Raw genomic sequence first — 17500 nt, forward strand, 5'->3', positions numbered from 1 at the left:
ACTAATAATAATAATTTTATATTATTATTCCTATTATAGCATATATAGTAAAACAAATGCACTGTAGAATTAAATTTTGGAAGTATATTATTTTAATTTATGGTACACTAGGGAAATTACAATACTTTTTCTCCTAATTTCTTCACTTTCAAGAGATAAACTCTTGAGCTTTTATTTTGATGGAAACTGCAATTGAGTTTTGTTGTTTTTTGAAAACCGGTTTACAAACGCATCTCGTTACAAATCTAGTGAAATGCTGTAATCATCTTTCCACAAAAATGCTGGAAATTATGCTAATGTGAAAATAATGCATAACTGGTCCCTGCTACGTTCCCAAATGCATGCTAAACTCACAGCACATGCAGAGATGGAGTTCACTGCATTCATTCACTGTGAAAACACATATACTTATATACATATTTGATTAAATCACAGTCTTTTGTGATTTAATTAGGGCACAAAGCCATATCGCCCTTTCGATTTTAGTTCATTTCACAGATACTTTGCCAAAGCAATGGCGCAAGAAATAATGTCCAATTCTGGTGAAGATTTCCTTGAATAAATTCGGCCAGGCAGAATATGTGTTCTGTCAGGTGATGTTACCCAAAAACATGTCCCTGTGGAAATGTCTGCTCAGTGAGCCGTGATAACTTTAAAATAACCTCTCTGTGTGATGCCCTGCTTGAGTATGAGATTAATTATTAATAGTGGTTTGTGGTGTGTGACAGAAAGGTTGAGGTTGTAATTTTGCTTTGAATGAATGTGTTCATGCACTCAGTCACCAAGTGATGTAAATGCATTTCACACACATGTGTAATGCATTTGAAAAATACACTCCCCAGTTTGAATACTGTCCCAGGCGTTAGTATACCACCAGTCATTTTTGGGCAACATGTGGAACAATGTTGTCATCTAATGGTGGATAGTTGTAATTGCAGTTCAGCCTTCCACAGATGTTAGATGTATTTTAGGTGAGCAGGAAAATAAATATAGAGGAAAATCTCCCCAAAGCATTGCTATTTTACATCTTTATGAGAAAATGTCAAGGCCACACAATGTGATTAGCATAGGTCACTACAGATGTTCCTGTATTTTACATGACATTGACATGACATTTACCTAGACTTGATTGTTAGGGGAGATTAGTCTATTTGTCTGTCAATCATCTTTAAGGCTAGGACTGATGGAGAAATGCCACATTACAATCACAAATATCCCTCATAGAGGTGGTATTTACTGCTATGTTTGTTATATGTCAGTATATGAATATTTTGAATATATACTGTAGGTTATGATTTGTTTAGATCCCTGTACATTTCTGTTTTTTTGTGTGTTTTTTTATGTTAAAGCAAAATATTTAGCTTCTACCCTGGGCAGCATCAACACAAAGCTGTGGAGTTGAACTAATTCACTAAACCCTTAACCACAGGCAAACAATGGTTGAAAAAGATTTATGTGTGTGTGTGTGTGTGTGTGTGTGTGTGTGTGTGTGTGTGTGTGTGTGTGTGTGTGTGTGTGTGTGTGTGTTTTTCAAGCACTGTTTGCCTCATATGATTGTTATGCATTAAGCATTGTTATGCATATATATGTTATATGTGTGTGTGTGTGTGTATATATATATATATATATATATATATATATATATATATATATATATATATATATATATATATATATATAATATATATGCATAATTTTTGGGAAATATATGCATTGTTGATTAAGAATTGTAAATTGTTGAATTATTCAGAAGCACAATAAACTATTTGCTAACTTTGCGTTTATGCTGGAGGGATTCGCTATTGAAGCATTGGGCAGATCCTCTGTCACTTTAAATAAAAATACACACCAAAGCAATTTAGAGTGTTTTTTAATGGAAGCTTGTTTCCGCCACAGAATAAAAAAAAAAAAAAAGATAATTGTGATTTTTACACAATTCAGACTTTTAATTTTTTATAATACCAGAATTGTGAGAAAACTTTTTTTTCTCAGAATTGCGTTTACATCACAATTCTGACTTTATAACTCGCAATTGCGAGTTTATATCTCTCAATAAAAAATTTTTTTTTTAAAAAAGGCAGAATTGTGAGATAAAATGTCGCAATTAACTTTTCTTTGTTACGTGTCGGAAACAAGCTTCCGTAGTTTTTACTGTTGGAGAGAGTATGGTTTTTATTTTCATATCATCATTAACTGGTAATGAATTGAATAAGACTGGGGCAAGAAAGGCACAAATATTCAGAAGACTGTTTAAAAAAAACAACAACAAAAAAAACACTCCAACAACACCTGAGTAATGTGACAGTGAGTTCTGCGCTGGCAAGAAGCATGTCCATTTTCTTCATAAATTGTACAGATCTGATTGTGAATGTCCTGGTTCTCTTGCCATCACAGATTACCTGGGCCCACCTCGAGGATGTCCACTGCGGGCAGTGAGAGTTCTCCTCGAGGGTCCATCAGTTCAGCAGGGAATCGCCGCAGTCAGGTGTTCAGCGATAAAGCCAAACCTGCAGCAGCTCAGGCCAAAGGTAACACAACTTCACTGGGACTTCTGAACCCGAACATTACATCATAGCAGATAAAAGCGGGGCCGTATTTCATTAAAAAGGCTTTTTGTGTGGCAGCTTTAAGCACATTTACCTCTACAGGGTCCTTCCAGTTTATTTGATCTGTGATTTGATCATGCCTTGGAAAAATTAGTCAGTTGTCTGTATTTTATTTATTTATTTAAATAATGCTGACTAGCTACACCCCCTGGCAACGTGTTTTTTCACAAATTGCATAAAGAAAGATTCTCATGTTTTAACTATGTAGGGCACAATTCGTGACACGCATGAGGTTTGTTTATGGTTTGTTTTTTTTCTCCAAAAATTAAATATCTTCTGTTATTTGTATTTTAAAGACTAATCAAGTATTCAAAGTTATGGGGCTAATCTATATTTACCCTGTAGGTTGTGTGCAGTGTACATGCAATTTATAGGATTTTTTTAATATAAATTATTATTTTTTGTATCCAGCAAGTATTGCATTTTTTACATTGTCACAAGATATTTTAATTGTAGACTTTTATTTATTTATTTTTTACTTTTTATTCATCAAGGAATCATGAAAAAAAAAAAAGGATCATGATTTCCATAAAAAAGTTTTTTGATAGTAATAAGAAATGTGTCTTGAGCACTAAATCAGCATATTAGAATGATTTCTGAAGGATCATGTGACACTAAATTGTATTCTGAATTTGTGTATTCACTAAAACAATATCTAAATGTAAAACTTGCATCTTGGTTAACATTATCCAGTAGCCTACGTGGCCTCGGAAAGTCAGCAGAAAACTTTATAAACATTTTCTGGAATAACATGCGCTGATGATTTATGCACAATAATATAAAGCGGGTCAGTTTAGAGTTCATGTTGACTTTAAGCGGTCACTGTGTTAAAATGGGCCAACCACATCTCTGTGTTCGCCGACGGAGTGTGATGTGTTTGCAGCAGTTAATGTAGCAGTCAGTGCTGGAAATAACTGCTTATAATGACCTTGAGTGAAGCTGGTCACACAAACCCTAGCTGAGATGTTTGAAGTGTGTGTGTGTGTGTGTGTGGCACCGGCTTTGAAAGCTGAGTGAATGGAGTGTTTCTCCATTAATTGAGCTCCAATTAGTGTTTTTTTGGGCATGAGAATGTGGCGACAGTGAAAGAGAGGCAGAGAGAGGAGGAGGTTTCCACAGTGTCATGTTTTAGGCACTATCCTGTTTTTCTACTGTATTTGTGTTTACATATTGCTAGGTATTGAAATTCCTAGGTATTTTTCAAAGCAGATTCTTCTAATGGCAGACTTTGACAGTTTGCTTAAAGTATTCTATGCCCATTTACAAGGACTCTCTTTTTAACAGTATTTTGGTGAATCTCCTGACTGCAATATCTTGTGTGCAGTTGAAGAGTTCAGATGTGTTGGTCTTGTGACAGTGAAAGTTAGTAAATGGTGTCAGCCGACTGATTCTCCCATATTACATTTAGCTCTGCTATTCTGACTGTGAGAATGTGAATTACAGAGCAAAGGAGTTCTCCTCCTCCTCCTCCTCCTCTTCTCTCTCTCTCTCTCTCTCTCTGTGTGTGTGTGTCTGAGAGAGAGAGAGAGAGAGAGAGAGAGAGAGAGAGAGAGAGAGAGAGAGAGAGAGAGAGACTATTGAAACATATAAGATAAGAGTCCAGAAAGGGTCGGAAGGAGATTTACAGTTTCAAAAATTGAAAGCTGGCTAGAAAGCAATTTAGCATTTTATGTGTTTTCAGAGATTGAAATAATTATAGGGATAGTTCACCAAAAAAAGAATATTCTGTCATCATTTACTCTCCCTCAAGTTGTTTCAAACCTGTATGAGCTTATTTCTTCTGTTGAACACAAAAGAAGTACATTTGTAACAGTTGTATTTGTAGAGTTGTAATTGTATCCACTTTAAATTTACTTTTTTTTTTACTTTAAATTTTACTTTACTTTTATATATATTATTTATTATCCAGTGTTTGCAAGTGTTTAAATGGCTAATTTCCCCATTAATGTCCATATTCTGATTGAGTTTTTATTTACAGCAATTGCAGTATTCATGTATACTATTGGCTTAATCAGATTATGGCAGTTGCCTTAACATGTTTACATGATGCATAAATCATCAAAATATGATGTAATATATAAAATACCAATAATGAGTGAGCAGGATGATTTCACAGGTTTGAAGAATCAAATCTAGGCTACAAGATCCAGTTCTTAAAAGTCTAGTGAACAAATATTCAGTATGGGTTTTATTTCAGTGACTTGTGACATGTTTTCACTAACCACTTATAAACATAATGTTCTCAAAACTACAAACTTTTACATATTATTGTAGCAGAGTTTGCGCTGAATACAGTGTAATCTGACTTAAAAGTAACAGAAATGAGCACAAATGTCAGCGCATGTCAAAACACCTCCAGGACCCAGAAAACACCTCAGACCCCAGAGGGTGAATTGAAATGTTCTTGTACATGTAAACATGATGACTGTATTCAACAGAGGAAAAAACACTGACAAGCTGCAATATGAAACAGACATGAACTGGTAATTCACTTTCAGAAAAAAGGTACAAAAGCTGTCTTTGAGGCAGTATCCTTTCATAAAAGTACTATTTTATACCCCTAAAGAGTGCAGTACCTTAAACATTAGTACCTAAAGTGTACATATTAGTGCCTAAATGGTACATATTAGTATCTTTTGAAAGGGTCCCCTTTTTTTTTCTGAGAGGGTTGGTCAGCCCTCGTGGGGTGGTCATCTGAGTCTAATGATAGCTGTTATTCTGCCGTGGAGAAATAATCACTTAAATATGGACTTTAAGAGGAACTGAGAGAGGCCACAAACCCTGAGGGCACAAAGTTTCTGTAGAGATTCCTGAAGATATGGAGGTGATAGAGAGATTTTTTCTGCCTTTTCGGTGTGCAGCTGATGGATAGTTTTGCTGTTCATTGTTGTATCATTTGTTTTGTGGTACAAGATCTTTTTCTCTCTCTCAACTTTAATCTCTATAACCAAGCCATAGAATTTTTTTTTTTTTTTTGACCTATCCCCCTCTCGGCCCCTCTCTTTCCTCTCTCTACCTATTGGAAGTCATTAGTGGTCTGACCCACTTCTCTCTGGCTTGCATGGCTAATTGGACCTTAATCACTTCCTAATTGCCGCTTTGTTTCTTTGCCGCTCATTAAATGCTAAACTGAATGAGATGGGAACAGTGTTTCTCCCCATGTCAGATCACTGAATAAAATATGCAAATAAAAACAAAAAACAAATGCTGAACCTGAAAAATAAAGAAACATTTGAGCTTTTTCTTTAGCGGTGCAGTCAATCTTAACTTAAGCGCATAACATTTCAGTGTGATATATATCTGAATAAACAACACTTTACTCAGGGAATCTAATATCTCTTCTGCTAGATCTCATTTGTAATGTGCAGCATTAGTATACTGTATGCAAGTTTTTGGGCACTTGAGGTCTTTTGGACCACCAGCCGGCTGACAGAGCGAGTGTGTTCAGCGTGATCTACAGGCTCGGAGGGAGGGGGCTGGAGAGAGGGACAGCGGGGTGCTTGCGGTTAGCGTTTTATTTGCAGTGTAACTCCTGCGAGTGAACTCCACTACTGAGACTCTACAGGCTGGACTGACTGTGAAACCAGCACACTTTAACAAATGGACTTCTCAGGTGAATGGGAGACAAATAACTTGCTGATTTAAATTTTATGTTTTTCTTTTCGCAAACAGTTTTGATTGTGTATGTCACACAGAACACAATAGCTAAATTTGGCCTCTAGCGTTTGAATGGGCATTGAAGTCTTACTCGCTGTTTTAGTGTGAGAATGGTCTGCTGCTCACTATTAGAATAACATTAGCTCAAGAGTAACTAACCTTTTATGGCCAGGGAGACCGGTTTCAATATGCATCTCTGGTTAAACTTTCAAGCTTTTTCTTCTGTTTTTCTTAGCATGTGATTTAATCTACTTTAAATATCGCTTTATTTCCCTCATAGGTTCTTCTTCCACAACACTGCACTGGACTAAAGTCCAATTTGGTTTTCAGATCTGATCTTTGATATCACTGTTGTTATTGTTGTATCTGTTTCTATAGTAATGATGTCAGAGCAGTTCCAAGAGACTTTCTCATACATTGTTTGATGTTATGTTTCCTTTGATGAAAAATCACTTGAAATCTGATCATTCTGTTTGACTCGTTTGCAAAAATGAGATTTTAATTGGATTTCAAAGCACAAATTGGATTGGGTTTGTATCCATCAGATTGCTGTTCCTAGATGGAGGGAAAAGATGTGAAATCTGATCTGACCATTCCAGTGTTGATATTGTTAACTATAACAAAAAAAATTTGGGTAATTGAAAGAAGCTGAAATATTAAATAAGATACTTAAACTTTAAAAACTTTTCACTGAAGAAGTTGATGAACTAAGATGACTAAAACAGAAATAAAACGAATTAAAGCTACGTAAAAATATTAAGACAAAAACTAAAAATGAAAAAAGCACATAATAGAATTACTAAAACATAAACTAAAAAATAAAAATAAAAGTCAATTCAAAATATTAATAAATGCTATAGTAGTTTATTGTTTTTAATGTTGTTTATATGTTTATGTGATGTTTTTAATATGCTTTAAGACAAACCATATTTAAATTCATAAACTCAAAAACGCGTTTGAAATCGCTCGTGTTTCTGACGTCACAAACTACCTTGTAACCAATCACAAATCGTGTGATCGTCAGCGAGTGGATCTCTGAGCTGGTGTGAGTGAGTGGAGGCGGGGCTCATTTGCATATTCATAGAACCGCGTATACTAAATGAGCAAGGATGTAGAGTTACATTCAAGCTAATTAAAGGCATGAAGAATTTTTTTTTTCAAGGAAAAAAGGTTTTAATATGTCATTTTAGTGATCAAAGAGGAGTTCTAACGGATAAAATGATTGACTACAGGGGGGCTTTAAATAACGCTGGACTATTCAAACTGAAACGGTTCTGATTTTAAGTGGATTCTAAATCAGATTTTAATGTGAATTTAAATTTCATCCAAATGTGGTACACATATGAATGTGTTTTGAATTGAACTCCTTCTCCAACATATGCAGTCCAACTGTCTCAGTCTCCATTATTGACTGTTTTTGTGTGTTTCACCCTCACCTCTCATGTGGTTTCCTCTCCAGAATCATCAGAGAGTATCACCTCACAAGGTGTGACTGAGCACGCTCTGTCATCCCTGGTGTCCGCCTGCACCTCTGTCAGCACCAGCACTGTGGCATCTTCATCTTCATCTTCGTCATCAGCCATTCCCCATCCCAACTCGAGTAGCAAACCCTGGAGAATCAAATCTCAGAGCACCAAGCACACTGCTACCTCCTCCGCTTCCTCAACGGTGCTTTCCATCAAGCCAGATCTCCAAGCCAAGCAGCCCGTGCCTGCAGATCCGACACCGAAAGCTGTGCCTCAGAAGTCCATGCTGGAGAAACTCAAACTTTTCAATAGCAAAGGAGGTTCCAAATCATCCGCGCAAACAGAGGGCGCTGTTACGCCGACAGGAGGAAAAGATGCCGGCTTGGGTTCGGAAAGAGTCGAGGCTGGTTCCAATACTGAACCCTTTGAGGAAACGGATGGGAATGTCAGACCCACGAACGGATCAAGTTTTAACATGACGACCAGCAGCCCAAAGATTGCACTGAAGGGCATTGCGCAGCGCACATTTAGCCGGGCGCTCACGGCAAAAAAGGCCTCAACTAAAGCTGTAGAGAAAGAGAAGGAAAAAGCTAAGGAGAAGGAAAAAAACGGGAAGGAGTCCAAGCGTGTCCCTGCCTTGGAAAAGGTAGAGACCAAAGAAGAGGTTAAGGAGGAAGTTGTTCCCTCAAGCGGAGTTGCTCTCTCAGAGGCAGAGCCCAGGAAAACCTCCAAGATCGGCATCTTTATACCCAAAGGTGGCAAGGTGGGCGTTTCCAAGAAAGATAGCTCCGCCCCTGCACATAGCGGAATTCCAAAACCAGGAAGTAAAAGCACAGGAAATGGAGCGGTAAAAAGCTCAGCGCTGCCTCTCGGTGGTAAAGATAATGAGAGGCCACGCAGTATGCGTCTGGGAGGGGGTCTGGGACTTCATAGGGACAGTCGGCATTCCTCGTCTTCTTCCAGCCTGGCTTCCACCGAGGGCAAAGGACACCAAACGCACAGTGGTGCCCCAGTGGCCAACGGAACACAATCCACGGCCTGCAACACGGTCAGTGTGCAGCTGCCTCAACCCCAGCAGCAGTACAACCACCCCAACACAGCCACCGTAGCACCCTTCATGTACAGGTGAGACTGTTGTTGGGATTTTCAGCTGAAAACAGGTCTAAAAATACCGTAGTATTAGATTGAAGGACGGACTTGAGCCATATCCAGAGATCATAGGGGGTCTTTTAACTTGGGCGAGTATGCAACCATCTAGCAACCAGTGTTGTTATTGTTAACTGAAACTAAGGGGCCGTTTACAAAACACCGTTTTCAACTAAAAATGGAAAACTTTTTATGCATTTTGGACGTTCATTTATACGACAGTGGTGTTTTGGGGGCCTGAAAACACAAACTTTTGAAAACGAATTTCAAAGTGCAAGTTTAAAAAAAAACGATACCGTTATCATCTCCATGTAAACCACACAAACGCAAATTTGTGAAAACAGCGACGTCATGTGCATGCGCATCACGTGTTCAGTCTATAGGCGCTTATTGTTTCTTTACAAAGTGACATCGCCAACTACTGGCCTGGCTTGAATAATACAGCGTTTATAGTTGTTTTCACACATCCATGTGGACGGGGATCGTTTTGACAACGCTGTCGCCTGTACGCGAAAAACATAAAGGAAAAATGTTTCAGTTTTTTGTCATGTAAACGTTCCCTTAAACTATTAAAATTGTTTTCGTTAATTGAAATATAGCTGAAATAAAATAAAATATAAACACTGATAAACTTAAACTTTTTAACTTTATTTTAAAGTATAGTTAAAGTACTAAAATTACTAAAACTGGAATAGAAATAGATTAAATCTAAACAGAAGTATTTAAACATTTAATAAAAATTACAAAAGCTTGAACTTTATTAAAACTTAAAGGTATAGCGGAGGATGTTTTACTTCCTGGTGGGTAACCTATACTATTGGTCCTCCTAGTTGTCAATCATTCTGGTGAATCAATCAAACTTTTCAAAAAGTGGAGAGGGCGGGTCTTATCTAAAATTTGGAAAGATCCTCCGCTATACCTTTAAACTTTAATAAAGAAAATACATGTACATGAATTATACTAAAATAACAGTGAAACACATTAATGATATTAATCGGAAATAAAAATCCGATTTTAGTTCAAATTCAAATCCTACACACGCAGTCCAACTTATAAAAAGAAAGAAAGAAAGAAAGAAAAAATCAGAAGTGTTACATTAGAAACTAATTGAAATAAAATGTTAAGTTTAAAATTGACATGAGTGTGTTTTTTGTTTTGTTTTGTTTTTTACATCTAGTGCAGAATCCTACTGTTATGCATGTAATACATATTAGATGGACAGATGAATAAAATGGATTAATTCCAAAACAGGAGCACAATATTGCTCATTTGTATATAGTTTATGAAACCTCATTGTATTTGGCTCTAGTAAGTGTGCATGCATGTTCACATGTGTATGACTCCCCGTCAGGCTCAGCTGTGAAGCGTTTGACTGGTATTTCCTCCGAAACAGACTCTTTGCCCTGTGTTTGTTTTCCATAAGGGATTCCATTAGTCAGGCCATGACTTCTGCTGACAACGATGTCATAGAAAATGTGTGCATGCTTATCTACATGAATGATCACTTTTTTTATTTTTAACCCCTGTGTTTTTAGGTCTCAGAATGAGATAGATGGAAACATTGGCTCAAACCCAAGCTCTGGATGCCTCAGTAGTGACTCCTGTAGCTTCAGTAAGATCAGCCAGTCTTCAACTGAGGACCTGTCAGGTAACCTGTTCAATTTATATCAGAAGACCGTTTTCGGTTGGTAATAATATAAATCTACATATCATTTTAATAATAATTATATATATATATATATATATATATATATATATATATATATATATATATATATATATATATATATATATATATATATATATATATATAAAGTTTATTCCAGTAAGAAATTATGATTTATAGAAAATTTACACAGTTTGAGTTTGGGATCAGTAAGATTTTTTCTTAATATTTTTGATAGAAGTCTCTTCTGCTCACCATGTCTGCATTTATTTAATGAAAAATACAGAAAAAACTATTTAAATTAGGCGTTTTCTTTTTAATACATTTTAAAATGTAATTTATTCCTGTGATCAAAGCTGAATTTTCTAATATGCTGATTTGCTGCTCAAGAAAATTTTCTTATTAATGTCAATGTTGAAAACATTGTTGCTTAATATTTTTTGTGGAAACTGTGATAGATCTTTTCAGGATTCTTTGATGAATAGAAAGTTGACATTTATACATTTCTTTACTGTAACTTTGATTCAATTCAATGTGTCCTTGCAGAATCAAAGTATTGATTTCTTTAAAAACAAAATCTTACTGACCCCAACATTTTAAGCAATAGTATATAAATACTGATATATGATATAAAGTGTGAAAATGAATGTCCTATTTTCAGGTGAAGATCCAGAGTCCAGACGCCTGAGGACAGTCAAAAACATTGCTGACCTGAGACAAAATTTAGAAGAGACCATGTCAAGTTTGCGGGGGACGCAAATCACACACAGGTAGACGCATCTACAGTATTTATTTCTTATCACAGCCTGGAGAACTTTCATAAAGAACCCAGAATCCTTCCTATATGAAGAACCTGCAATGAAACATCCAGAATCTTTTTAATCTCCAAAGAACCAAATATCCATCTCAAGAACCACACCCAGTGGCTAAGATGGAGAAGAAAACGGTTATTTGGTGAACGATGAAGGAAAGCACATTATTCTTCTATCCTCCATCCCAATCAAACACAGGCTGCCATAAAAGGACACTTCTTTTTTTTTTTTTTACTATTTTCTCATTTAAAACAGTAGCACGTACCTATTTGTTCCTCAGCTTGACTCTTTTTACTGTAAGTGACTCTTTTTTTCTAAATGAACAAAGGGTGTCCACTGGCTCCTTGGTGGTTTTTTTCCATCTCGGTCTATTCTTAAAACCTTTTTTGTTCCTCTTTTTTGATTATTCATCTAATTTACCCAGACTGCATTGCTATGATGGCATAATGCAGTAATTGTGAACTGCTGAAAAAGTCCATTTTAGGGCAAAATGAGAGCAAGGCATTTTTGTTTCCTGAGGTGTTACAATTCCTCAGTACTATTTATAAAAAAATTATCATATTAAAAGGAAATGTTGTAATTGAATGCTGTTTGGTGAAAATACCATAGTAACTGTAGTTTTGAGGACTAAACTATACTACAACAGCCTACAGCTGTTGGTAAAACTTGGTATGAGCTACCAATGTAAAAATAATAATAATAACCATGGTACATTTTATTTTAGAAGTTCATATGAACCATGTGTTTCCATTTATGTATTAATAAGGTATGTGTGTGAGTGTAGACACACACACACACACTTTAGATTAGGGTCCAATTCTCACTATTAACTAATTATTAACTACGACTTTTGCCTCAGTAAACTCCTAATTACTGCTTATTAAGAGTTTGTAAGGTAGTTGTTGAGTTTAAGTATTGGGTTGTTTAAGGGATTTAGAAAACGGTCATGCAGAATTAATAAACAGCCAAGTAATATGCATGCTAATAACCAATAATAGTGAGAATTGGACCCTAAACTAAAGTGTTACCTTTAAGGACACAGATACTCAAATGAAAAGGGAAGTTGTTAAAACAAGGAGCAAGTTAAGTTTGATTTCATATTGACTGAAAATGTTTTTTTTTTTCTCTCTCTCTCTTTCTCTCAGTACACTGGAAACCACTTTTGATGGTAGCGTGACCACTGAAATGAGCGGTCGCAGCATCCTCAGCATGGCATCACGTACTGCGCCGCTGTCCTGGGCCAGTCGCATGGGCCCGTCCAGTCCCCGTCTGCAAGCAGGAGATGCTCCCTCGGTCGGTAACGGGTATCAGTCCCGGAGCGGAGGGGTGGCGTCCGGCCAAGGCCGGTATCTGTACCCGGGTCCTCTCCGGAAGCAGCTGGCAGCGCGTGGCAGTGCCCTCTGTGGTCTGGAGCTGGGGGACAGGGTGGAGGATCTGGAGCTGGCGGGAGTGGGGCTGGAAATGAGTGGATATATGAGTGATGGAGACGTGCTGGCTAAGAACGCCCGCACTGATGAGCTGACCAGCGGGTGAGTGTGAAACCTGTTTTTTCAATGGCTGATAAGTAAAGGTGTTGTCTTCATGTAGTTTAGTGAAGATAAAAGGAAAATTAAAAGGCAGTTTAAAGGTGATAAAGTGATAATTCTTTGTTGGTCCTAGAAGATATTCAGCCAGTTATAATCCTAACCCTTGCTGAGAAATGATTCTGTTAAGTGCCTTAGCTTAAGGGAGTGGTTTGACGTAAATATATCTCGTTTCTATTTACTGTAATGAGATTTTCATTACAGTTCATAAGTTTGCACATTACCATGTGGCATAAAGATAATCAAATGAATCATGCTTTCTGTGAAGACCTGTGAACTTATCCATGTGGGCATTTTAATGTTGTTTTATTGCAGTGTATCCACTAGAGGGTGAGATAGCTCTCTAAATATGAATTTAAATGTTTTTTTCTCAGGGCTAATGCATTTTCCTATTGAGATCGTAAGTCAGTGAGTGACTATCACAGTCAGAAATGAACTTTTCCATTAAAGGGCAATATTCGCCTCCTAGCATTAATTTCCAGGGGCATTTTTTTTTTTTACCTTTGTAAGGGCAAGTTTTATGATTACCTTATTAAATCTAATGGATAGTGTTAACTAAGAGCCAAATTTTACATTTGGGCATTGGTTTAGGATATGTGCTAAATCAGTAAAATATTTACCGTTTAAAAGTTTGGGGTCTGTAAGATTTGATCATAAATACAGTAAACAATGTTGTGAAATATTTTTACAATTTAAAATAACTGATTTCTGTTTTAATATATTTTAAAATGTAATTTATTGCTGTAATGGCAAAGTTGAATTTTCAGCATCATTACTCATGTCATAATTGTCACATGATCGTTCAGAATTCAATCTAATATGCTGATTTCTTATTACTATCAATGTTGAAAACAGTTGTGGAGCTTAATATTTTTGTGGAAACTGTGATACACTTTTTTTTCAGGATTCAAAAGAACATTTGTGTAACATTATAAATGTCTTTACCATTGATCAATGGTATATGCATCCTTCCTGAGTAAAATGACAAATTTCTTTAAATAAAAAACAACAACTTACAGACCCCAAACTAGTGTTTTTTGCTAATATTACATTATATAATAGTAGACATGTTTTGACATTTTTTGGGGGATGCTCTTAAAAGCTGAAAAGGTTTTATTTTTCCCTCTCTACTGCCTTTGCATCAGAGCTCAGGAGAGACGCTAGTGAAGCGTTTGGGATTGTGTGTGTTTTTGATTTATATCAGTGTTGCCCTGATTCACTGGTTCAATTCTCACAGGTAGGTTTTAATTCAGGTGTTTGTTAGAAAACACTTATGACATCTAATGACGCAGGTGAGCACATTAAATGCAATAAATAGACTCACCTTGCACTGGCCCTTTGGGCAGGAATAAAAGCGTCTTTGGTGCACTTGCATCCCCTGTACTGAGTGTACAGACTGGGATTTAACTCCCACTTCATGCTGAAACAAGCTCTCTGCATACTTTGACTGTGATAATGTGCAATTTAAACCTCTTGTGCTATTATTTCCTCACAATCACAGTCTTCCTGTGAGGTTTAAGCACTACAAACCGTTCTAGTGCCTGTAACATAACCAGATTATAGAGAACGGGCCAGGAGACAGACAGGCTGCAATTACACCTGGCCGTGAGCCTGACTTCTGGGTGCAAAATATCACTAAGATGTTAATTAATATAAAATTTAAACGTCTGACAAAATCCTGTCACATTTTGCTCACCTTTACTGCACGTCGTAGGGGTGCTATTGTAATTTTGACATTTTGAACGTGAAGCCCTTAACACTGACACTTAACTGAAAGGCCAATACAGACCCAAAGGAGTCTCTTATGTGCTTTAGTAAATGTCTCTTAAACTTGAGGATACCCTGGCACAATAGATGATGTCATGAGCATTGAGGCAAGTGAAATCGGTATTGGGAGGCTTTATAGATCTCAAAGTTCACTAACATGTTTGAACCAGATCCCTCACGGAAAGGAGGCTCTATAATACCGCTGTTGGATCTGATTTCCCAAGTCTCAAAGTGGTTGTTTTCACAGTCCAATCTGGGCTGACGGGTTAAAAGCTTTACTGTAGAAATGCACCCCGGGCTGCTGGATGTATGAAGACATATAGGTTGAGCTAATATGATCTCCTTCCTCTATTCATGACAGCACTTTGATAATGGAGCGACAGGTTTGTCACATTACATCATGTGTATCGTGCTGAAATGAACATTTTCTTTACTTAAAAGAGGCTTTTATTACTGACATTGTGGTTACGGTGTCTCTGAGGCTACTGACATTTCCACAAAACAGATAATCATCTGGAATGAGATGGAAACGCTGGGAATTGTGCCATCTGTGGAGGTGAACACTGGTTAAAGTTTGACCATATAGGATAGTCCTGCATGGGATTTAGAGCTTTAGTTTGTTTAGGCTGTGCGTTTGTGTTGTTTCACACATAAATTGGTTTTTAAAGTGTAAATACATGAACTCAAATTACGTGGAAACCATTTTGAAGATTGTTGCGAGATTGATTGTCTAATGTTCGGGTTTCTTTAGTAAAAAAAAAAAGTACATTATTGTAGGATATTTAATATATGCTGGTGGTTTTGCATTTGTATTTTCTAAGTATATTTCTTTTTTTAATATATGAACAATATGCTTAATTTTCTCAATTATCTCAATGTTCCAGGGTTGATTGATTTATATATGTGTGTGTGTGTGTGTGTGTGTGTGTGTGTGTGTGTGTGTGTGTGTGTGTGTGTGTGTGTGTGTGTGTGTGTGTGTGTGTGTGTGTGTGTGTAAATGTATGCATATACAATCTTGAGACAATTAGAAGATTGTCTCAGGTTTGATTGTCTTATGTTCAGGCTTTTGGGATAAAAAAAAAAAAGAATAGAATTTTTTTTATTCCTTCAAAACCTCCCAAAGAACATGTCTAGCCACATTTCACAAGAAAAAAATAAATTATATTTAGCATAAAGGCAATGAAGCCTGATCATTAAAGATATACTGCATTCTGACAGTAATGAGAATTTGAAAAGTGTGCTTAATTGTCAAAATAATGAAAAATAATGAATTGATTTTTATATATTGATTTCATGACAATTAAGCAAACTTTGTAAGTGTTTATATATATATATATATGTGTGTGTTTGTGTGTGTGTGTGTGTGTGTGTGTGTGTGTGTGTGTGTGTGTGTGTGTGTGTGTGTGTGTGTGTGTGTGTGTGTGTGTGTGTGTGTGTGTGTGTGTGTGTGTGTGTCTCTTTACTTTTCGTTTATCTCCTCAAAAATAAAAATAAATAAATGTATATTGTGTACAGCAATTCCTCCTTGAAATATCCATTTTGCTCTTCAAATGTCAGACTCAAACATTAATCTATGGCACCAATTTAGTCTTACTTTTCCTTTCTGAACTCTCTTTCCTATTCACTCTCTTTCTCTTCCCTCTTTTTCTCCTCATGCCCCTCTCCAAAAACCCCTTCAGGCTGTCTTGGCCCGGTCTGCTCATGGGGTGGGGGTTGTGTTTATGTGAGGCTGTGTGTGTGTGTGTGTGTGTGTGTTTTGGGGAAGGGGGTGGTTGGTTTAGCCTCCTCCCTCTTCACCAAACAGTTCAGCACACCGGCACAAATTTCAGCCATTCACACACACACACAAGAGTAAAGACATAGAATATAGTCCAGCACTAGAGAATACACATGCAAAACCTATTTATAACCTCACACACTATTGCAAACAAACGCATCAGAGAGTCCAGAAAGCGTGTATTGAGAGGAGATCTCATCTCATCTCATCTGATGGATGTTTAAGACTGAAAGGTATGTCAGTCATTGTTGTCAATCTGTATGCGTAATGTGACCGTTAATGCTTTTAGAGACTGTAAAATTTAAAGACATTTTATTAACATTTATTGATTGTTTCTAGACTGTCTCTGTTTAGTGTAATCTAGATTTTACTTGCAACATCAAAATGCATTTTTTCATACAAATAAGTACAGAAAAGTATGATGCTGTTGTATATGTTAAACATTGTTTTCGTGAGAATTAAGATTTTATGGTGAAATATAACGTATATTTCTTGATATTTTTTGTGAAATTCACCCATGCGCTCAGAAATGTAGAGTGAAATTGAGAATCGGAGGGATGTTGATGAACTGTTGGCCGTATAAACCCAACAGCTCCATCTATTTCAGCAGCATATCCTCAATATGATGTAACAGTATTTTACACAAAGAGCCACTGTACCGACACACAACCACACACTAACAGACGCACAACGGTCTTACCTTGAATGAGTCTGCTTGAGCATGAAGAAGGTGTTTTATTCCAGTGTCCGGTGGGAACTATAGGAGAGTAAGTGACGGCGAGCAGCCAGGAATCAATTGACAGGGCAAATATTTGGAAGAGTATCCGATTGTGTTTTAGTTATGCGAGGGTTTGTTTTTCACCAAGTGGTCCTTTCTCCAACCTAAACCTCATAGGCGTATGTGAATGAATGGATAAAGAAATGAGTGATGTTGCTTGAGTGAAACTGTTGAGTTTTACATGCACACATCTGGTATTATTAGATGGTAACACTTAGTTCAAGGTTGATGAAGGTAGGATT

The 17500-nt window shown here is 36.7% G+C and overlaps 1 protein-coding gene across 9 annotated transcripts in view; it reads left to right on the forward strand.

Moving 5' to 3' along the window:
* The window catches only part of nav2a (neuron navigator 2a), a 206573-nt gene that overhangs the window by 148602 nt on the left and 40471 nt on the right, over positions 1-17500 (forward strand). For all 9 annotated transcript variants that reach the window (XM_082157208.1, XM_082157210.1, XM_082157213.1 and 6 more), the window contains 5 exons: positions 2395-2528; positions 7723-8854; positions 10411-10523; positions 11203-11311; positions 12499-12882. In XM_082157208.1, the coding sequence (XP_082013334.1) occupies positions 2395-2528; positions 7723-8854; positions 10411-10523; positions 11203-11311; positions 12499-12882 (1872 nt within the window). The remainder of the gene's footprint in view (positions 1-2394; positions 2529-7722; positions 8855-10410; positions 10524-11202; positions 11312-12498; positions 12883-17500) is intronic.

The sequence above is a fragment of the Leuciscus leuciscus genome (assembly GCF_965113295.1).
Source record: "Leuciscus leuciscus genome assembly, chromosome: 2".
Taxonomy (NCBI): Eukaryota; Metazoa; Chordata; class Actinopteri; order Cypriniformes; family Leuciscidae; genus Leuciscus; species Leuciscus leuciscus.